This window comes from Ptychodera flava, chromosome 21, assembly GCF_041260155.1.
Source record: "Ptychodera flava strain L36383 chromosome 21, AS_Pfla_20210202, whole genome shotgun sequence".
Taxonomy (NCBI): domain Eukaryota; kingdom Metazoa; phylum Hemichordata; class Enteropneusta; family Ptychoderidae; genus Ptychodera; species Ptychodera flava.
In genome coordinates this window covers 11,857,406-11,880,791 of record NC_091948.1, presented here as the reverse complement: position 1 = coordinate 11,880,791, position 23,386 = coordinate 11,857,406, and the positions used below count along the sequence as shown (strand labels likewise).

The following is a 23,386-nucleotide window of genomic DNA, read 5'->3' as shown; positions in this document are numbered from 1 at the left end:
TGCTAATTCATTACACATGGGCTATTCCAGGATGAAGAAAATTTGTCTAATTTTGGTGGTCTTTATGACTGAGATCAAGGCATATCTGGTAATCCTGATGACTGATTAGTGATCCAGCATAATTATTTTCACACAGTTCTGTGAGTGACACAGTGCCATAGAAATTATGTGGCTCGTGAATTTATGTGGAATGTTGAATTCCCCAGTACAGGAAAAAATCTCTTTTCCTTGAATTCCTCACTCATGATATTCTCATCTTGAGCCTAGTAATTGGATCGGTGATCATTATGTTTGTTTGTGTGTGTGTCTCTGTGTCTCTGTGTGTGTCTGTGTATGTACAATGTATCAGCATTTATATCTACATCTGTGTGTATGTGCCATTATAGATCATGGCCATGTCTCTGTCTTGATGTGCCTGTTTATTATCAAAATTGAAAAGTGTAGAGTGATAGCTATGATGAATATCAGCAATGTGAGAGTAGCTGAATGTAAAGAAAGTGATGTGTGTACGTAATTGTTGATAAAATATGATTGTGCAAGGTAGAGTTGTATGCAGTAGAATTTTGTTTGCAAACAACTTGCCAGCTCACAGATACAATACTTGTTTGTACTACATGTAAGTAAAACAGTATACAAACCAGGAGTTCACTGAAGTGCAATGTGCTTTGATTTTGACAAACTTTAATAACAAAATTTACGTCATTGCAACACGAATTGTCTAACTTATGCTCACATGGCCTTTCCTTGGCACTGTCAAAATCTTAAGACTCCAACGTGTCATCCAATATTGCCAACTGGAAAAAAAATACCAGTAGTTGTTTTCCTTCTGGGCTTAAATGACGCGTACACTGTGGAAAGGACTAGACTTGATTTTCCAGCATGACTGTGGTGTGTAGAATTTTCCTATTTTGCCAAGTTTATCCATCAACAGTGGGTACATCAACATTCCAGTGTGACAGTCACACTTTATGCTTTCATCAGAACTCCTTTAGGATTTTTTATTTCACATTGTTTGGCTGCAAGCATAAGACCAGTCAGACTTTCTCACAACATTTTCTTGTTGGTTTGTATCTGGTGTTATTAAAAGATGTAATTGATGGAAGAGTTTTTGAAAGACGTGGGGGGTTAGAGAGGGTAGGGGAATTCTGGGAGGCATTCAAGTCAGTCTCTGCTGATTTGACTTATTGCACCTGTGACGTCAAGGAATTTCACCATTCAGCAAGACTAGCCAAGCTGCTGCGTAGAAATTGTTAGACACTGCACGCTTTTCACTTCTGACATGTCAGCAATTTTCAGTAGCACTTCACCTTCTGCTGTAGAGTTCACAGTGTAAGGAATTCAGGGCAGTGCGCCTACTATTTACAGTTGTCTTTTGGGGGTAAATGCAGAACAAGGCAAATAATTATTCAGTGAAGTCCATTATCTTGACTTGCCTTGGGCATTCTACCAGGAGATACCTGTCAGTGGTCGGCATGCCTGCTTTCAGTTCCATTATAATACCAAACCTTGAACCGAGAAAAAAAAAGGAAACCTCATGAAAGGAGTAAAAAATGCCATTTCTTGTGGCACAAGTATATATACAACTATTATATACGCTGTTGTACATTTGTTCAGCATGTTCAGGGGATCATGTACCCCTATGAAAAAATTAATACATGCCATATTTGGCAATAAACGTCAGATGAAATTTCACGCCACGTTGACTCCTCTTTGTAGGGCAGATTATGGTATTATAATAACATTAACGTGTTTGAATTTTTCCCTTTTCACCAGAGCTAAGCCAATGAAATCAGTGTTTCTTTTCACTGAAATAAACTGGAGTTTCTTTCTCTTCAGCAGTAAAAGTAGACTCTGTCTTTCAAACTTTGCTGATCTGCATTGTTCGTGACTTGGAAGTATGAGCTTCTGAGAACTAATCTCGTACTAATCACATCTGGTCTTTCTCTCTCTTTCTCTGCCGCTGCCTGTAGAATTAGATTATCCAGTCTGTGCACATAACACCCAAGAGAACGCTGGTTTTCCTTTTGTGTGTAAGCCGAGCCAGTTTTTCCTTCTAACAAAAAGTCTGAATGCAAATGGAATGAAAACCAAAATATTCATTGATCACGTTTTTGTTTGTATCTTTACAGTTTTGTAGGTAGAAATTTCTAAATCAGGGATTATATCTGCCAACTTTGAGATAAAACTTGTTGACCAAATTAAAAGTGCATTGGCCATTGGCCAGATGTGCACGTGTAATATTCAAATTTGTGTTATTAAATCAAGCTTGCATTTCAAATGTTTCTGTGTATGTTCCAGTGCATTCAGCCATATTTGCTATAGGAAATACTGGACCAAGGCCAGTTAACCTCTCAATTTCAACTAACCCTGCTTGCGGTAGGATCTAGCTGAACTAGACATTGGCGGTTACAAAATGACAGAACACAAAATGCTAACTTTGTTATGTCTTTGCTTGGATTGCAGTTCGGGGCCCCCACGATCCACCAGTGCTGGAACATGGCATCATTTACCCAGCCGGCTACCTGGGCTCTACCCAGCTCATCTGTAACAAGCCGCCAAGCAAGAAAGTACGCATGCAGCAGGCGCAGGAGGCCGTCAGCCGGATAAAGGTGAGGTTTACTGAGATTTACTGTGTCACCGTTCCCACTCGCCACATCCTCCTCCCTAGGGTTGGGGAAGCTTGTCTTCTGGGTATTGTAAATTGCCAAAAGTTGATGTTTGTCCAACTGGCAGATAGATTTGAGATCTGCAGAGGGGTATTTCGTCAGTGTTCTGCTTGTCACACTCACCCTTTATGATCAGATGAACCATAATTGTAGGTGTAATTGTAATGTATAAATTCCAAATATTAGGCATTTGGTTATCAGCAGGAGAAAAATTTAAATTTCTGAGAGGGATAATATGGAAAAAGACAATATAGTTATAGTGAATATAGTGTTCTATGTAACCTCCCTACACTTAGGTTTGGGGGGGGGGCTATGTTCGTGATTGTGTGCTTTGCCAAATTTAACATATAATATGTAACTGTCAAACAAGCATTTATGTAAATATTTCATGTAAAACCTTCTATTGTAGGAAAGTTTCCATCTGCACTTTTTTACTTGTAATTCTGCTACCTTCTTGCTCTGGTAAATATCTCTTGATATTCCACTGAAGTTTGACTAAGTCAGTGAAAGAGAGCGATATTTCATCAGATTATCTGCTGTAATCAACACTGCATTAACAGATGTACGTAAGAAGTCTTAATGCACATCATTGATGAGAATTCGTGACAGGCATACAAACCCACAAAAGTCACAAGGAAAGAGATTTTTCATTCTTTCTTGCATAAAAAATGAAACCATTTTAATTTTTTCATATTCCTTAATATGTGTATTTTTATTCACCTTGTATTGTTAGGAGTTGCTGATGCCGCGAATTGTGAGAAATTACTGCGGAAGGAATTTGCTATCATCATAACATTAAATCATGTGTTACAGAAAATTCACATAAATCTGGCATGTCAGAGTATTGGAAACATGTTGTAAACGAGATACCAATCAGATACGGTTGCGGCAATAACTATTTTGAGAATGCACTGAGCAGATGCTGACAGACTTCAGCTGAGGGACCTAATAATGTATTCTTTGCATTGCATTGAGAGGGCTTTCGGTGCCATTTAGAGATCCTTTGTGGGCCTTGGACTGGCCATTCTGCAAAATGTCAGGCGAAGCGTCATCTTTCATGAACAGCTCAGCCTCACCTAAAGTGAACACTACACCTGCAGAATCCCCCATAGAGAATCTCAAATTTCACTTTATCACCTGCATGTGATAGCTATTTGTGGCCTTGAGAGGGCGCTCTCCATCACATGTGATCTCAGTAGATCAAATCAATCAAATTTGGTAATCAGAGTGTAATGTGAAGCAGGCCTGTTTGATGATCAGAGTTTAGAGATGGGAAATAATTGCTCAGCAAATAAAAAAGAACTTCAAAAAAAATCTTCGCAGTCAGCAATAAATGGGAAAACAGCGCACACAATAAATCTATTCTTATTGCACCAAAGTAATCAGCAAATATTTTTTTAAGACTGAGAAAACCGCTTTGGGCTTTCAAGTGAACTTGAAATGTCATTAGTTGACACAGGAAAGATTGCAATCTATTGTGTAAACATTGAGAATACAAATATTACCTTTAGATGAGTCATAAGGTTGTACTGCTTCATGTTTCTTTTCATAAAAAAAGCCATTTTACTCATGTAGCAATAAAGTCGTGACATTCAGTGTTATTTTACCAATTTCAATTCCATGCTGCTTCCATACCAATAATAGTTTATGGTATAAAGTATAGCTTTGCTCTTTTGATTACTATTTCAGATTCTCTCCCCCCCCCCCCCCCCCAAAAAAAAAAAATACATCCTGTTAAAATATACTCCAGTATTCGTTGATTTGTAGTGGAAATGTATTCCAGACCGTAATGAGAGTTTAGTACAGACAAATTGTAAATGAAAATTTACATAATCTAAATTTCATAAGTGTAAACAGTGATGGAAAATACACTAACTGCAGACACTTTCAGAGATAATCATGAATCCGCTGTTTTCTTCCAGATCTTATCGTAGTCCGGTCATGAATAGTCTTTGTCCTACGTGTGAAATAATGAATATCATGCATATTTTGTGCAATACGATATGCTTTGTGAATCTCATCAGTAATTATTAATCCAAAACTCAAAAACTGCATGAAAATGGTGTGCAGGAAAGTTATTACTATTTTTACTGTCTTTATAAAATTAAAGGTAGGGATTTGTTGAAGAACATGTGGAGAATTCTTCCTCTTTTTCATGGCTTCTCTAAAATTGTCTGCTCAACTCAGCAAAATGTAGCATGCACTTTGGTAACTTCTCATTTAAAGACATTCTGCATCAATGTTTATGCGGTGCATGATGTAAGGCCTTGGAATATTCTCCAATTATAATGAATTCTTACTGTTTGATATCCATACTTAAACTCATTTATGAACTTTGCATAAATGCATAAACTTATAGAAAGTCAAGCATTAAGTTTGAATCATACCTGTGTCTCAACTACAGTTTCATAATTTTTCTGCTACACACGTTTAATATTTTTGAATATTGTGATTTGCATTTTTGAACCAGGCTGTGTTTCTTTCGCTCTGCTTTCACAGTCAGTTACCCGCTGCACTTTATGACCCTGTGATCATACCACGTCCTGTCTTATCAGATTTTATTTCTGGAACTCTAAGCTCTGCTGTAAAAATGGTGTACCTTAATAAAATCAGGGATTAGAAATGTAGAGTTTGATCTAATATTGTGTGGCAGGTTTCTCTTATCCCCGCTTTGCAATAAAGTCATGATAAAATTTACTGCAAGGGAAGAGTAACTTATTGAAGGGGGAAAAATATTTAGAATTTTCTCCAATGCATGGTTGGAAATATAAAGTATGGTTCTTCCACGTGTTTTGCAAACACGGAAAGTCTGCACAGTTCAAGTTGTTATTTTAATTTGACAGTTCTTTCTTGGAGTTCACTGAAAAGTGGTCATACCAGTTTCATTGTCTTCTAGGGGTTTATCCTTCCCATGCTAGATTTATCGTATCAACCCAATTCTTTCCAAAGATCTCTTTCATCTTTAATAGCTGAAGCATTTTCTTTGTACTCACCCTGTTTCTATTCTTGCACTCAAGCTATAGCACATCTACCGTACTCGTCCGAGTATAAGCCCCCGGTTCGGCAACACTAAACAGCTGTAAAACTAGGGGAGGGGCTTATACTCGAGCAACCCCATGTTATCTGGCATGGACGCATAATTTATGCTAATTTTATGCACGATTTTTTTCAACACCACTCGATCTTTCTATCGCTTTCAAAATCGACTTACACATCCAAAGAAACTGATTGTACAATCTCTGAACACAGAAGTGACATTTTGGTGAAATTCAGCGTCAAAAAACCCCCAAACTTGAAACAAAGACATCATGTATGCTGCTGATCAACAGTAATGTGAACAGGCATGCATTGCTTACACGGAAAGGCAACTCAATATTCCAGTATCAAACTGTCTACATCTTGTGAAAACAACAAAATAGCAGTGTAAATAGCGGGAAAAGTCTTCACAAATGAAAGGATAATTGCTTCAAACAAAAGAAACTGCATGTTTCAAGCATGAAAACATCGTGGCTGTGCATATGAAAATGAACAATGGCCGACGTGAGTGAGACTATTCTATTTAGGCGACGGGGGTGAGTAGGGTCAAAGAATCAAGATAGTACTGGGAAAACGTGTCATTTTCCTTACGATGCTGTCAACGGATCTCCAGTTTTCCATTGTTTTAACATCATTTAATGGTTTCTTTATTATCTAAAAGTAATTTTGCCAAGTTAAATGACCAAGTATACTCTCCTAACCTTTCTGTATTTGAGTTACACTAGGGTAGGGGCTTATACACGGATGTAATGCATTTTCTAAAATCCTCTGAAATCAGTAGGGGGGCTTATACACGAGCAGGGGCTTATAATCGGACGAGTACGGTATTTGCTATGTTCTTTTGTTTTTCAGTCTGACTACTGACCTTTCCTGGTTTCCAATATGGCTACCGAGTGCATCATGGCCACAGATTTCTTTCTATACCAGATTTACATACTGTGATCACAACATACCATAGACGTATATCTCCTTCTATCTCTGTGTTATAGCCAAGGCTTCCACCACTTTGCAATCTCCCTTCTTTACTTTATAAACGCGGAGTGGCTGCAAATTTCTTCCAAGCCATTAGTAGGTGGCTGACTAATAGTGCCACCCAACTCTTACCCTTAAGGTTCAGTTACCATGACCAGCCTTGACTCAACCGCATTTCTGTTTGTTTTCCTGTGTGCACCCAACACACTCTTTGCCTTCGAATGACATTTATCATGCATGCCTGTGCTAATATTTTATCTTTTATAGCCAAGACATCAGGTGCCAACCTGTCATTTTTCCTGTAGATTTATCCCAGCAAGCAAAATCTCCCCCATACATTTTAACATCAGACAACCTATTAACTATAGTTTTCCCAATATCAAAAGTAACATAGAATTCTCTCTCCTGTCTCCTGTAACTTTTCCTTCCTCCAGGGTTTGGTAACACAGTAGTTTTTGAAATTGATGTTCAAAGACATTGGGATGAAACTATTAATGAAAAAGATACTCATGTGTACTGTCCTCTCTCTCACCCTTTCATCCCCATTTTTACAATACATAGGTCCCATCCTAATATTATAACCATGAGGTTGAAACCTCAACCTTGGTTTAAAAGGGATGAGATCTCTACATCTAATTCTATTATGTCTGTGTTTTTTTCTCTCTCTCTTCCAGTCCTGTGCTTCTTCTTGATTAAAAATGTCTCGTTTGTGCCTTTCAACCATAACGTTTGGTTCCTTTTTGTTTAAATCAGTCTGTTGCTATTTTCTTGACATGAGAACACAACTTGATTCTGTTGGTTTAATCAGTGTGTTCAGGGATGTAGTTTTTAACATCATCATGATGCTGTAAATTCGAGCATTGTTCTCTGTCAGGAACTACTTACGTCTGGTACAGACTTTTTTTGGTCTACCACTTCTATTGCTGATTTTTAAGTGCCTGGAGTAAATAAAGTTCTGATTTCTTATTTTTGTGAAAACTGGAACTTTACTTTTGCCCGATAGAGTTAATACGGGGATGGTGGCCATTTTGAATTCTAAGTTTTGGTATTCAAATATTGCATAATTCGTTTCTGTACCACCAAATTTTGCCCAGTGACCCTTGATTTTTATTCTTGGTTTCCAAAGGGAATGGTTTGAAGTTTCCTCACTAAAAGTTTGAGCAAAAGTTTAAAACTCAATTTCAAGGCGTGTATCACCTTAAGTAGGAAAGACAGATCATTCAAGCTGCCAAAATGACTTCAAGGGGCAATAAGATAACGATGATGAAAAATAAATCTCTACTCATTAGTAAAACATTTTTAAAATACGCCCCCTGTGATTCGTAATTAGTTTCCTCCTGAAGCATGGTTCTGTGACAAGTAAAAAGGTTATCTCTTGAAAAATCAGTAAGTAATTTAAATTCTCTAAGGGGCATGGTTCCATAACAAGTAAAAGGACAGATCCTTCGTAAAATTAATAAATGATTTATATTTTCTTAGGGGAAGGAAGAAAGGTAGTTTCATTTTTTCCTTGCTGACTTTTTCTGTTTCCAAGTCTTTTCATTGAAATACTGCTTTATCTAGAAAAGGGTAACTTGTGTGGGTTTTCGAACACCACAATTGTCCTCAGCTGTGTTTTGTGAGCATAAAATACAGTGGATACAGTGACATTATTGTGCGGACAGCAATCAGTGTTATTCATCCCAGTCAAGCATTTTCCGTTGCTACTTTCTTTCCGTTCAAGTTTCACTGAAAAAGGATTAATAACTCCAGCAAGGCAGCATGCCCTATGGTTCAAAAGAAGTGTTTGTGAAAACCAAACTGAATATGCATTGAAGACGTTTTATTCATCTGGATATGTCTGTATTTCCTGTATCAAGTATTGCAGTAAATTCGATTGAACCATAAACAAAGATGCTGAAGGGAAGAGTCGGTGAGGGGAGGGGGAGGGGGAAACACTAACTTTCATTGTTACAAAAGCAAACTTTTCCTGTCAAAGACCCATATGCTCTGAAAATTTTATCTAGAAGCTTCTTTTGTTAAATTATCTATTTGAGACTACTACAAGTTACATTAAATGCAAACAACAACTCTGATATGACTCTTGTAAGACTGTATATGTATCTCTCAATTCTTTCAAGTGAAGTTGTGACCGTTAGATTATCAGTGGTATAGAATCTTGTACACTTTAGTTTAGAAGACCAACTGTCGTAGAATAGAAATTTTCTGCATGTGTTATCTTCATGCACTTTTGTAGAATAGAACGTGTTTTTGTGATGTTTTGTCTTTGTATGTTTTTCACTATTTAGCTCTCTGCAGCGCTTGCAGATATAGTCACTGCCGGTGAGATGATGAACAGCCTTGAGTTTGTCAGCAAATTTCTGAAAAAAGTCATTGCCCTGGGCTATTGCTGTATAGGTGAAACTAATTGACGACTAAGGCTCTCATTTCAGCAGATACAAACATAATCCACACTTAATGACTCTGCTCGCATTGTTTCTTTCCCCTGCGGCATATCTCTATTATGCAAATCATGCTACCCAGAATGCACCGGTGCAAACTGAGGCACCTCGGAATGGTGGGTCTGAAAATCTAATTGCATTTTGAAGGGTTGTACTTAAGCATCGATCAGGGGCCAAGACTTTGGCTATTTGCCACAGATGAATGGCTTCATTTTCTGGCCCCGAAGCTATTGCCGTTATACCGTTTGTCAACTGTACCATTGTCTCAACATGTGGAGATTTAATCTTTCTTTGAATAAAATACTAGTAGACAAAAATCGGCTTTCAGCAAAGTAATCAGATACTTGTGTCTATTAATCAGAGAAAACGGATTTAAATTAGAGCCTATGAATTCTTAACACTTTGCATATCAGATTGAACAGATACACAAAATGAAAAGTGTCCACAAAAAGAAACCAACTCAGATGACCAATACAAAATGGTCAGAAATTTCAAGATAAATTTCATGTACTAAGAATGAGAGAAATATGTTATACCATTGTCAGTTTTATTTTTATCGCAAAGTTTGTGCCAAAGTCATGCTATATTTCTTTGGCTTGTCACGTACATGGTTTTGTTGTTGCTCCACTGTGGCTCGTTGACAATTCTAGGAAAATTTCACCGGCAGTGACGAATTCACTTGGTGTGTTTGTTAAATGTGGCTATTTGGCAAAGCTCATGCTTGTTGCTGCACCCTCTCTCTTGCAGTGCATGTGCAGACGCATATGCATACATGTACATACAAAATACCACACAGACATAGACACAGACAGACAGACAGACAGACAGACAGACACACACACACACACACACACACACACACACACACACACACACACACACACACACACTCAGACACCCACACCCACGCCCTCTTTCCATACCAAGCCATCCCGTGTGACTAACAATGTCTGCATAAGACTGTGTCAATTTTCTGTGTTAATCTAATTTGTCCTTTTTTTCTTTTCTGATCATTTTTTCCATGTCATTCCATGCAATAGACCAGGTTATGGAGATACTCTTACCAGGTGGTTAAGTCTATGAATTTTCATTCCTCTTTTTTAAACGTAACTTCATTTCATCAGTCTATTGGGTGTAATCTCTACTTTCTTGCCTTGATGCAGCTGTTCCATTCCATCCTGAAATCAGAGGCGAAAACATCTGTCATTGAAGAAAAGTACATGAAATCTTCCGCAATTCACTCCTATCTAGAAATAAGCCAGTCACAATGCCCATCTCTCTGGACCCCTTCACCCCTAAGCATTTTGGTACAGCCCTATTTCCATATTGTCTTCTACATTTATATGGGCATGGTTATGACATTTATTGAAGGAAGCAGTGTGGAACAATTACATATTAGACCTTTGATGTTTACTGTGATTTGAAATGATATCTGGAAAATGTATTCTTAGCCTGGTTATTGTATGTGTGTGTGTGTTTTTCTCTCTCACTCTCTTTCTCTCTCTCTCTCTCTGTCAACACATAGTTTTCAGTGCTTAGTAGTTACCTCATCTGAATATGGTTTTGATGTTGTGTTTGTAATGCATTTGTGCAAAAATTTAAACAAAATATCAACCTTTCTATGGCACTATCATCTATTAGCAAGTCTACTTTTCAAGTGCACAGTCATCCATATCTATCTGTAGTATCCTTTGTGAAGGTAGGCTTGGCATTGGAAAAGAAGTCTTGTGATTCTTGTTTGCCTATAAATACAAAAAATAACTACTTTAACATTGTTTCTTCAAAAAGATCATATTTTGTATTGTCATCTATTATTGAAGTGTCTTGTTAATTGGACATTTTTCCTATTGAAACTTGGAAACGCAGCTTTTAAAAACCAAGTTTATCCAAAATTGACAGTGGGAATTTGACATACAGTATAAAGGGTAAATTACAGTCATTAACCCAGGTACATGATTACCATAGGTATGCACTTGACTAGAGATCTCTTTCATTCATGCACTGTCTACATTGTCACGGCTATTATACAAAATATACACTTTGTATGTCTTAAGCTCTTGCCTTCACTTCACTAGTCTTAGTTTGGCCAGGCGACCATCACTGGAAATCCACTCAGCTTTACAGTTTAATCAGGTATAAGACACACAGATAATACACTCATCCAATATTTTGCCAGGCTATTATTGAGGATAACGCACTCACTCTGTTTGCAATCCCTTATTGTATGTTCAGCCTGGCTATTATCATCGATAACCCACCAACTAATTTTACCAAGACTGTTATAAGCTAATCCAGTCATTCTGTGTCTGGCCAGGCTGTTATCATGGATATTCCACTTACTCTTTTAGTTAGGCTATTATCACAGATAATCTGGTCACTCAATGTTTTGTCAGGTTATTATCACAGATATCTACTCATTCTATGTTTGGCAGGCTATTATCACAGATAATCCACTCACTCTCTCTGTTAGGCCAGGTTGTTATCACAGATATCTATGCACTCTATGTTTGGCAGGCTCTCATCACAGATAATCCACTCACTCTTTGTTAGTCCAGGTTATTATCACAGATATCTACTCACTCTATGTTTGGCATCTATGCACTCTATGTTTGGCAGGCTCTTATCACGGATAATCCACTCACTCTTTGTTAGTCCAGGTTATTATCACAGATATCTACTCACTCTATGTTTGGCAGGCTATTGTCACAGATAATCCACTCACTCTCTTTAGGCAAGGTTGTTGTCATGGATAATCCACTTACTCTTTTTGCAAGGCTACTTTCACAGATATCCACTCACTCTATATTTGGTCAGGTTATTATCACAGATAATCCACTCACTCTTTGTTAGTCCAGGTTATTATCACAGATATCTACTCACTCTATGTTTGGCAGGCTATTATCACAGATAATCCACTCACTCTCTTTAGGCAAGGTTGTTGTCATGGATAATCCACTTACTCTTTTTGCAAGGCTACTTTCACAGATATCCACTCACTCTATATTTGGTCAGGTTATTATCACAGATAATCCACTCACTCTTTGTTAGTCCAGGTTATTATCACAGATATCTACTCACTCTATGTTTGGCAGGCTATTGTCACAGATAATCCACTCACTCTCTTTAGGCAAGGTTGTTGTCATGGATAATCCACTCACTCTTTTTGCAAGGCTACTTTCACAGATATCCACTCACTCTATGTTTGGTCAGGTTATTATCACAGATAATCTACTCACTCTCTGTTATGCCTGGCTGTTATCATGATAATCCACTCATTCTTCTAGCATGGCTATAATCACAGATATCCACTCGATCTATTTTGTGCAAGGTTATTATCAGAGATATCTGCTCACTCTGGCAAGGCAATTATCACAGATAATCTACTCACTCTCTGTTAGGCCAGGCTATTGTCATTGATAATCTACTCATTCTCAGCTAGGTTGTTATCAAAGATATCCACTCATTCTACATGTATGTTTGGCCAGGCAATTATCACAAATATCCACTCACTTTTAATGTATAGCCAGGCTATTATCACAGATAATCTACTCCCTCGATGTGTTGTCTGGGTAATAATTATGGCTATTAAATCCTATCATTCTTCCAAATGAGGCTGTTATCACATATAATTTACCCAATGATGTGACAACAGTGCAGCATGGCCAGGCTGTTATCACGGATAATCTACCCAGTGACGATACCACACCGCAGCTTGGGAGTGAAATGATCTCTCTCACAAATATGCACCTTGAACATCACTATTACCTCACCCGTGTCACTCTGTTCTCCACGTAGTTTTCTTATTCACTTTTCCATATGCTCTGTGTGATATGGGATGAAGCTCTTTTACAAAAGTACACTTCTTTCATGTGAACATGTTTTTCCACCATTCTTTTGCTTACTAACAACTTTCTACTGCTGCTTCTGTAGGTCCTCGATGTCACCTCTTCACTTTTGAATTTTCTTTCTCTTATCGTTCTTTCTCCACTCTCCAGCCAGCCCATTTCTGTTTCATGTAGAAAATATCACCTTCTTTTTTCTTATTTAGGTTTTCTTCCACTGGCACACAAATGTCACCCATTGGTATCTTTTCTAAATGTCTGGCTAGCTACTGGCAGTCCGTCTTCAAAATTTGTGCGTGCTCATCTTCACAGAGGCTACCTAAGACGGAGATCAAAAGTTCATTTGCTCATTTTCTTGAATGCTATGGAGTCTTGTGTGATAATTTGCATATTATAAGGCTCTCTTGGTTGCAAATGAGAATCACAGTTTAATACAGCAAATTTTAGGAGTGTATTAAAAGTAGGATGAATCATTCATGAAACTAAAAAAAATCCAAAAAGACCTCTATATACATGTTTCCAACATGCTAAAAAAATCTCAACTAAAAAAAATATTCGAAGAGATCTCTGTAGACATGTTTCCAACATCACTACCACCATCAAGTGATCTTGTTCTGCTTCCAGTTTTGCATTATTTTCTTCTCATAAAATATCAAATATATTAGGACAATGGTTTTGTGAACTGTATGCAGCCTTTTTTTTGGAACTTGTCTCATTGTATTCTGTGGAGGGACTGTGACTACACAATGACATGCAAGCCTCTGTTCATGTTCCCCATCCCTGGCCTTTACCACTCCCCTCTCTACTGGCTTATTTCTAATACAGTTTTGCTATCCATTGGTGTGGCAATGTTTCTGTGTTAATGCCATGGTAATAAAGTTCTCTAGAGTGATACAGCCCTGTAATAATATGCAATTTTGTCATTGCAGTGTGTATTTCACAAGAGTGGTTTTTAGCAAGTAGCTAGGGTGCCCTTTAAAATGTAATACTCATCTAAGGGTGCTTTCAGTAAAAAGTACACTGTAATATTGCATATTTTCCTTGTAAAATCTGCATTTCACTGACTTCTGGTAAATCACTGTGTTTTCCATCATTCATTTAGTCATGCAAAATTCATGGTAAACCTCACATCCTTCAGGGTATAGAATCAGATATGGTGTAATGTATCTCTTAATGGACATTTAGCGGGCATTGTAACAAATGTTTCATGTATACTTTGTATTTGGCATATCATTGGCTGAGAAGTCATTTATATCGGTTCAAATACGATATATATTTTTCACAATGGCAGCCATTACTGCCCGTACGTAAGAAGGAAATTTTTGAAAAAAAAATTGTAACATAAGAATGAAAGGTATTCAGAGAGTAATGTTTTCTATTATAAAATCCTAAAACTTCATTTACTGTCAGTTTTCATCGCCATCTGCAAAAGAAGTATGTTGATTCTTAATCAACAAACCGTTGAATTGTCAAAAAATTCTCATAAAACTTTAAACTTGTCAGTTCATGCAGTCTAAACTAAACTCTAGAGAAAACAAAAGATTCGTTCAAATGTGGATTGATGGGTTTTTATACAAAAAAATTGAAAACATTTTCTCTGTTCTAAAATGTCTGAAACATCTGGTCGATATCAAGTATAGGGGTTAAAATGGAACTTGGAAGAACACAAAATAATATTTGAATTGATTCGCAACTTCAGAGTTAGAACTTTATTGTTTATGAAATATTCTACGCAACAATACCACACGTTCTTACAGAAAGTGTAAAGACCAATGTTGTAAATATCTTACACCATGAAATCTAAAACTAATTGCTGGTAACTCAGCATTCTACAATATTTAAGGTTGAAAAGCCGATTACAGCATTGCGCAAGACACGGTAAATTAGCTACACCCATACTAACATTAAATATGACTTTCTTCGTGTGTTGGTTTCTTCCAAGGCACCTGAAGGTGAGACTCAGCCTAGTACAGATGTTGATATCTTCATATCGACGGAAAGGGTCAAAGTTCTCAATGCAGACTCTGAGGTAAGAACAGACATATCTGTATCTGTTACTTTAAGGTAGAATGCGCCTCAGGGACAGATATTCAAACTCTCAAACTTTCACGATTCTTTTCTGATCTACCATTTGTTGAGGCTCATATTAAAACTCTTGATGTAAGAAAATTTTCACTATCTTAGTTTTGTGCATGTTATTTTTTTCCATAGAGTTAACACAGGGATGGCAGCCATTTTGAATTTCAAATATCGTTAAATCTCGGGTAATTTGTTTCTCTAGTACCAAAATTTGCACAGTTACCCCTGATTATTCTTTATATTGAAAGAAGATGGTTGTAAGATTCCTTGAGGAAAGTTTGAGCAAAAGTTTAAGTCTTTCACTTTTTGACGCGCATACTACCACAATGCCACATTTGCTTTTGATGTTCATTTTGCAGCAGGAGATAGCGGTTGCCTATTGTTTTTATAATTTCATTATTTATGTGAGTTGTGTGTCATCTGTAAGAGCTGTGGCATTTATCAAATAGAGTAAAACAGATTTCATTCAATTTTACATCAACACGAGGGATTCTGTATGTTTCTTGAAAGATATTGTGATAGATAGGTTATTCATTATTGATGATAGCATAACAATCCTGGAGGGTATTATTCAATTTTGCTAAATATTCCTACCGGACATATTAAGGGGGTCTGTTGTTTTGATATGTAGTGTGTGTCAATGGAAATTTGATTGGCATATCAATAATATATTGCAGTCGGTAATTGCAGAACTCTAAACTTGTCCAAAAACTAATTTACATGGTGTGAAAGAAAACACTTAGATCTTGATAAAACAAGATTATTCAGAATTTTAGTTTAAAAGTGTTTCTCCATATAGAATTTCACCTCATAGCCTTGTATATTGTTAAACACCGCAAATTGATGGATTTTCGTGTCACATGGTGTGCATGCTACTTTATTTATGTGTCACAGTGAATTATGTCTGTAAATTAGCATGATTATAATTGTAAGATCGTCGTCAAAATACATCGTAATGTTCACCATGCTAAAAGTGTGACTTCTGAAAGAGTGTCATCATACATTTATTTTGTAAAGTATCCTGAACTCTGAGACGAGTGACTTTACACAAGGGGACAATAGCTGTAACTGAATGACATTTTCAAAATTTTTGTTGTGTTGAACAAGTGTGTAATGGCTTCCGCAATTGTATTGAAATACAAAGTCCCAGCCTTACCAAAACAGTCAACTGTGTACAATTTGCAAAATGATTGTAACCAAATGAATTCTTGTCGGGACTAGAAGCCAGTTAGCAACATTTAGCATCACGTAGAGAGGCTGTGCGCTGACAAGTTGATCACAAGGAATTTCATAATGATTGGGAAAGTGGAACAAGAATCTGTATTTTACACAAACAGAACAAAAATGATGAAAAATACACTGAAAGTTACAGCTATTGGAGAATTTCAAACAAACACAGTATACTGTAATAATCACCAGTGCTGAATATCTCATGGTTTGAAACCCTCAGTTTGGATGTGTACGGGGGGCTCCAGTCCTTGCTACTCCCCCTCCTCTGTGATAGCAACTCTTATGTAGTTCTTTGTAGTACTGATCTATTTCATGTTCTTTATTCTGAATTCTATTTCAAGCAGACAGTCCACACTTCCAACGTATGTATTTACTCTACAACTCCTGCTCTTCTACTAATACCTCTTTCTTGAGATGAGCTCTTCCACTTTACCTCCCCCCTCCCTCCAGCAACTCCCTCAATCCCTTCTGCTTCTTTTTAGAATTCCCGAATCCCTGTCAGTTTCTTTTTAAATCCTTTCCTGACTCTCCCCACCCCCCAATTTCTATATTGTAATGTTACAATTTCATTGTTTGAGAACGTAAACTGATACATGGGGACATGTTTCTAATTCATAGATATTTGGTATGTCATGTGTAAGAAAACAGCTGACTTTCTTGGCCCTCTGTAGAAACAGTGTGGTAAACACTGTGATTAAATTTTCCTCCATCAGGAAACTATGATGGACCACCCTCTGAAAACCATCTCTTACATTGCGGACATCGGCAATCTGCTGGTGATCATGGCCAGACGCCGTAGCTATGCCACCACACTGGATGAGGCCATGGAGGAAAGCGGTATCGCCATGGGAGACCAAGTCAGTGCGTTACCAAGGGGACCGAAGAAGATTATCTGTCACGTCTTTGAGACTGAAGATGTAAGTTTTTCCATCTTTTTGATAACCTCTGTGATCCGGTTCCAGGGCTCTGGTGGAGACAAGGTCTTAGAATAAAAAACATAAAAGGTCAAGCAAGATTTAATGCATAAACTGGGAATTCTTTCCACATCATACAGTTTGACGATCACAGAGTCCCTTGCTAATTCCACTAAACCAAAATCCTGTGCATGGCCATGGTATCATTGAATCTTTTGAAAATGTGAATCAAATGACATTTATGGGTATCTCATGACATCGTAATCCACAAAGATTTACCATTTTACAAAAAACCTCTTTTTCACATCGTCTACCATAAAACTTTTACAAGCCGACTAATGCTGTAAAGCAGTCAGGATTGAGCTGTATTTCATGAGAAATATGAAACGGCTAATGAATATATATGCTGGAGGTTTTATACTTTGATAACAAAGGCTAGAATCTTTGAATTCTAAGGGCTATGTCTTGAATACCCCTAGTTTGTATGGTCAATCAATGTACTTGTTCTTGCTACCTGCTTGCCCTATCGGGCATTATCTCCGTTGGTTAGTTGTGTGGGGTGCCTTGTTTGTATGAGGAGTTCGGAGTATTACTATTGTGTTGAGTTGCATTAATAAGCAGTTGCCCAGTGCCAGTGGGTAGGTTTTTGAAATGTCACATTACCTTCCGCGTATTGTGTGTACCTGCTTTTGAGATGTACAAGTCTGAGGGAAGAGATCTGTTGTTGACTGTAGGTAGTGAGGTTTTAGCTAGTAATGGTCTACAACAAATATGACACAGGCTTAAATCTGTGTGTGTGATTTGAATCTCACCGATAAACACCATGGTTTCTATCATTTTGTGCAGTTTCAAAAGTTCATTATGTTTGCAGTATTTTTGAGACAGTGTAACACAGTGAGAAACGCATCAGAAATGCATCATTGCCTGTTGATATCATATTCGTCGCTACTTGTACTTTCTGCGGTGTAAGTTCACGCAGAAACTTGCTGTGTGCAGAGTAGACCAGTCAAAAGGTTTCTCAGTTTACGGTTTCACTATGGTAACATAAGACACATATCTTCAGCATGACTGCCAAAGATATGCCAGTAATGCTGTCAGTGTGCATCCATGAAAATATCTCTCAGTGGCATCGCTGCGTCTCTTGCTCAGCAAAACGGCCATGTTTGAGATCTAAAATAGCCGTGTTCCTCATTTAGAACGGAGCATTGGATTTTCTCATTTGCGAGCTCATCACACACATAGACCAATGATTGAACATCTAAAGGGGCATGAGTCTAAAGCAGATGTTGTTCTGAAATTCAGAATCTCAGGGTGAGTAAAAGCATATTGTGACGTTGGTGATATTGTCTGTGAGTTGCCATCCACAAATAGCATACTGTACTTTTCATAAGTTGTAGTGTACAAAGTAAGATGAATTTCCTATCTCGGTGCCTCCCGTGGCTGAAATTACTAAACATTGATATCATCAAGTGTTTGGAGATGTACGGCCCAGTGTTGAAGAGATCTCTGGCAAGAAATTTCCTTAGTTCAGATTAAAGGGTTTCTTGTGTGTTTGATTGCTTAGTAATGTCGGATATTTTATAATTTAGCGTCTGCTTCCAGTTGATAGTGTATAAGGACTGGTCTCGTGATGTCACTTGTGCTGTTTTACCGAGGGGGAATTTTACAATGGTCCCTTGGTCTTTAATGTCACTGTCATAAAAGATTGTTAGAATGTAACATTACAGACGAGCTTGAAAAAACTACTTGGCACTATTATTTACGTACAATCGACAGAGGCGTGTGACTATTTATGAATTAAATATGTAAAAATCATAGATATCTGAACACCCCTTTTTCTGTGTGGTATGTTCCATCTTTCCCCTGCATGAACTTTTGATCCTTTTAATTTTGGTGGTATGTAGTAACTAGTATTGGAAGGTCACTATGTTGCTGCCAAAAAAATTATAATTTACAATGGCAGTTCATCACAGAATTTATTTGAAGATGGCAGGCAGTGACAGAGTGTTTGATTAAACATTTTATGGATTCATGCCAAATGAAAATACCAGTAGGTAAGGTCCTGTAGGGGTCAGGAACATGGTCAGTTGGGGTATAAAATTGCAGATAGATGTTTAGGATGACTGGGTTATATTTCTAGAAGAAGAGTGTCATTAACTTCTACATTCTATGTAGCTTTTCATGATACAGTGTCCCATGCACACAAATTGGATACTTCTTTTATGCCTTGGTAGATAAAAATAAAAAATTGTAAGTGATGTTAACAGGCTTTGTTTATGTACTTTTCCAGGCACAACTCATTGCACAGTCCATCGGACAAGCCTTCTCAATAGCATACTTAAATTTTCTGAAAGAGAATGGCATTGATGATCCAAGTGTCACTGAAATGGATTACGGTGAAGTCCTCAGCTCACAAGAAATCTACGGCGATGATCTAATGCTGTTTTCCAACAAAGAGTGTGAGAAAGAGGTGAGGACTTGCCTGTCTGTATATTTGCCTTTTGAATTGAGATTGCCAACTTGACCTTTGACCTGTGACATCTGCTCTTTACACGACCTAGAGTTATTGTCATCGATAGCTTCAAACAAAGCCAAAGGATAGAAAAGTAGAGTTGAAATAATGTTTTAATGATCTGAGATGTGATATTTTTTGTCCCAAAAATATGTCTCCAAGTTAAATTATTTGCATCTCTAATTTGTGTATGTTCAACTTGGTGTGGTCACATATAGAGAGCAATTGAATTGAAGCAACTTGCTTAAATAACGGAGTAAATTTGATCAGAGTAAAGTCAAGGTTCATAGATTGCTCATTTAGCCATTGTGTGAAATTGTCAAATTTGTTTCACAATTCCTCTTTTTTCAGATCTTAATAGAGAAGGAGAGAGGTGAAATCATGGGAGTGGTTATTGTTGAGTCAGGGTGGGGTTCCCTGGTCCCCACCGTCGTCATAGCAAACATGTCTCCATTTGGTGCTGCAGCCCGGAGCGGGAAATTGAACATTGGAGACCAGATCATGTCGATCAACGGAACAAGCTGTGTGGGTTTACCCCTCACCACGGCGCAACAAAATATAAAGGTGAGGCACTCGTTTAGCCAATCAGATCTTACGGCATCACACATTGACTGATGAGGATGAGACTTTTGGCCAATCAGATCTTACAACACAACAGATTGACCGAGAGGATGAGAATATTAGCCAATCTGATCTTGCAACACAATGGATTGACCACTGAGGATATAACAACGATCTTCAGTTGGTAGTTTGTATTACCATGTGCCATGTTTATATAATATTGTTCCTATGGTGTTATTCTAGATCATAGCCCATCAGAAATTTGAATAAACACTTATCTGATATGTATAAAAACGTTCATGTGGCGATTGTCACTATTATTAGGGACGGGACATAGTTTTTACATGTGGAAAGTGTTGATTTTTGTTTTTAATCAACAATAAACTTTCGCGAACAATGCTCTCTTTATTAATCAAATACTTGTGAAGGAGTAATCTTACGCTTTGCTTCAAGTATTTCAGAAAGAAACAAGAATTTACATATGTCGTGCTGCTCAAAACTGATATTACAAAAGGTGGATGTACATTTATACAGACAAGATAACAATACTTGTTGATTTCATTTCAGTCATTGAAGAACCAGTGTCTTGTGAAGTTCAATGTTGTGTCCTGTCCTCCTGTCACTCAAGTGATCATAAAACGACCAGATGTCAAGTACCAGCTTGGATTCAGTGTTCAGAATGGCACTGTAAGTTTCAACATCCAGTCTTTCTCTTTGCTGTATTTTCCAACATCTCTCTCACACATGTTCAGGAGTTATCCTGTCAGAATTATCTTGTTATTCAATACTCAAATTAGGAAATGTTTCAGCAGCTGTGAAAAGTTAGTTCAATTATCATTAGAGGAAAATATCTTGGAACCAGCTTTACATGGTCAAAATTTTTTACTTACAAAAGCCTTCTGATATACTTTTCTCTCAGAAAAGCATCGCGTGATGTTCTTGAAAAGACAATGAACAAAGGAGTCAGTTTCAGTGATTTTGATATTATAACCTGTTAAGTGCACAATCTGAACATCGCTTTTGAGGAGCTAAGATTTTATAGAATGATGTAAAGGTAGTGTTCGCTTCGAAAGTGAAAGGTCTCCTACCAAATCAAGAATAAATATTAGGGGTCACAGTGCAAATTTAGGTATTAGAAGGAACAAATTACCTAACATTTACTGATATTTAAAATTCAAAATGGCTGCCATGCGAGAGTTAATTCTGTGGGGATTGATGAAAATTCTGATTTTAAAAAATGTAAAATGGAAAAAATTTTTCTTACTCCAAGAGCTTTAAATGATACCCTCACAAGCGGTAGACCAGAAAAGTATTATAAAAATGTGAAAGTGGGAATATCTGTCCCTGAGGCGCATTCTACTTTAAGACTGACAGTACAGTGAGAAATGTGATAATCAGTTGGTATCTTATCACATTGTTACCAAATATTTATAATCTAAGGTTATTGTTGATGATAAAGAAAACACACTGGAGTTGTATACTGGAAAATTTAACTGTTTCACCCCATTTTCCTGAATGGTATAACCCCACCCACCTCAAAGGAAATACTACGGATGTACATAAGTCTGAATAGGTTAAATTTTTATTTAGTCAGGAAGCTTTGTAAGGTCTATAGTAAAAAACGTAAGAGTTTGGCTTATCTGACAGTGAAATGTAAAGTACAAATTGGTGTCACTGAGCTCAGCGATTTGTCACCGATTGATGAGGGTTGTGTAAAATTTGCCGAATTTAAATGGACGAAGGAGAGAAAATAAAAATAATGCATTCCTGTCTCTAATGTGTCCAAATTGTTCAGGGTTATTCATTTTGTGGAGAGAAATTACCCAATGAATTACGCCAGTGAGAGTCTGTAATGCAATAAAAGCTGATTTAGTTGAGTGGAAAAAGAAACAGATTTTATTGAATCTATGTGAATAAAGGTAGCGTGTGACAGTACGATAGATTGGTTGAAATGGAGTCTCGTATTTAACTAGGTGCAAACTTTCCCATGGATATTGAAGCATGATTATGAAAGCAAGCTAAACGGTGGGAAGCATAAATCAAACAAAGGATTTGAAGCTTTAAGTAAATCAACACATGGATTACGCAGTCACTGTATTCAAGATGTTCATTATTGAGCAGAGTTCAGCCATTTTTCTGAAGACAGTTAACATACAGTAATCTAATAGTTGCATAAAAATGAGAGGAAGGGTTTTGCAGCTTTGCCTTTGAAGATCTACAATCTATCTTGCAGATAGTTATTATATGGTGTTGATTATTCATGAAAAAAACCATGAAAATAGTGTTTAAAAGCTCATGTTTATTTAATTAATAATTGAACAGTGCTGAAGAAGTGACTTTTTCATTTTAATCAGCTACAGTCACAACAAATAACATTGGGGAAATATCCCTGCTGATTAAACTGTACTACTGACTATTAAATGCTTGTTCTTTTCCTTGTCCACAGATATGCAGTCTCATGAGAGGGGGCATCGCAGAGAGAGGTGGTGTTCGCGTCGGGCATCGAATCATAGAAATAAATGGAATGAGTGTTGTTGCGACGGCGCATGAAAAAATTGTAGATATACTTGCAACAGCCGTGGGTGAAGTAAGTACTGGTGTCTAAATGTCTTCAAGAATGAAATGTTTCAATGGCATTGATCTCCGTATCTAATCATAAACACTCATGTAGAGTTTTTGACCCCTAGCAATTCAATTGGTAAATTGACAGCTGATTGTTCGTCAGTTTTTTTTCTGTCAAAAATATTATTGGAAAATCAAGAGTTATTTTAAGTAAAGCTATTTCTGAAAATTACTCCCTATTTTGATCAGGAAAACCAGCTTTTCCAACCCATTCCACCACAAACCTCTAATTCTGTTTTTTTTGGGAACTTGGTGATTATACGAAAAAGAAACCTCCGTTTAGACATATTTGAAGTAAGATTTCATAATGTAGTACCGGCCATAAACCCCACAGCAAGACAACACAATATGAACATCTAAGTAAGCCTGTGACTAGGCAGGCCATATCTCAGTGTCTGTATCATTTCTGATGCTCTCAAATGATACAGTCTTCTTGATTGGCACATTTTAGAGATAGACTAATCTTCCTACCTATCATGTTGAAGATTACATTGTCATACCAGACTTTTAT

General features: G+C 37.2%; 1 protein-coding gene across 14 annotated transcripts in view; it reads left to right on the top strand.

The window, feature by feature from the left end:
• The window catches only part of LOC139121412 (uncharacterized), a 120,572-nt gene that overhangs the window by 93,346 nt on the left and 3,840 nt on the right, over nt 1-23,386 (top strand). For 2 of the 14 annotated variants that reach the window (XM_070686250.1, XM_070686251.1), the window contains exons 5-13: nt 2,464-2,609; nt 10,156-10,182; nt 14,900-14,986; nt 16,611-16,628; nt 16,980-17,183; nt 19,471-19,650; nt 20,044-20,256; nt 20,821-20,940; nt 22,700-22,840. In XM_070686250.1, coding sequence (XP_070542351.1) covers nt 2,464-2,609; nt 10,156-10,182; nt 14,900-14,986; nt 16,611-16,628; nt 16,980-17,183; nt 19,471-19,650; nt 20,044-20,256; nt 20,821-20,940; nt 22,700-22,840 — 1,136 coding nt within the window. Of the gene's footprint in view, nt 1-2,463; nt 2,612-10,155; nt 10,183-14,889; nt 14,987-16,610; nt 16,629-16,979; nt 17,184-19,470; nt 19,651-20,043; nt 20,257-20,820; nt 20,941-22,699; nt 22,841-23,386 lie in introns of all 14 variants that reach the window. The other 12 variants (XM_070686255.1, XM_070686257.1, XM_070686263.1 and 9 more) reach the window with 10 other exon arrangements.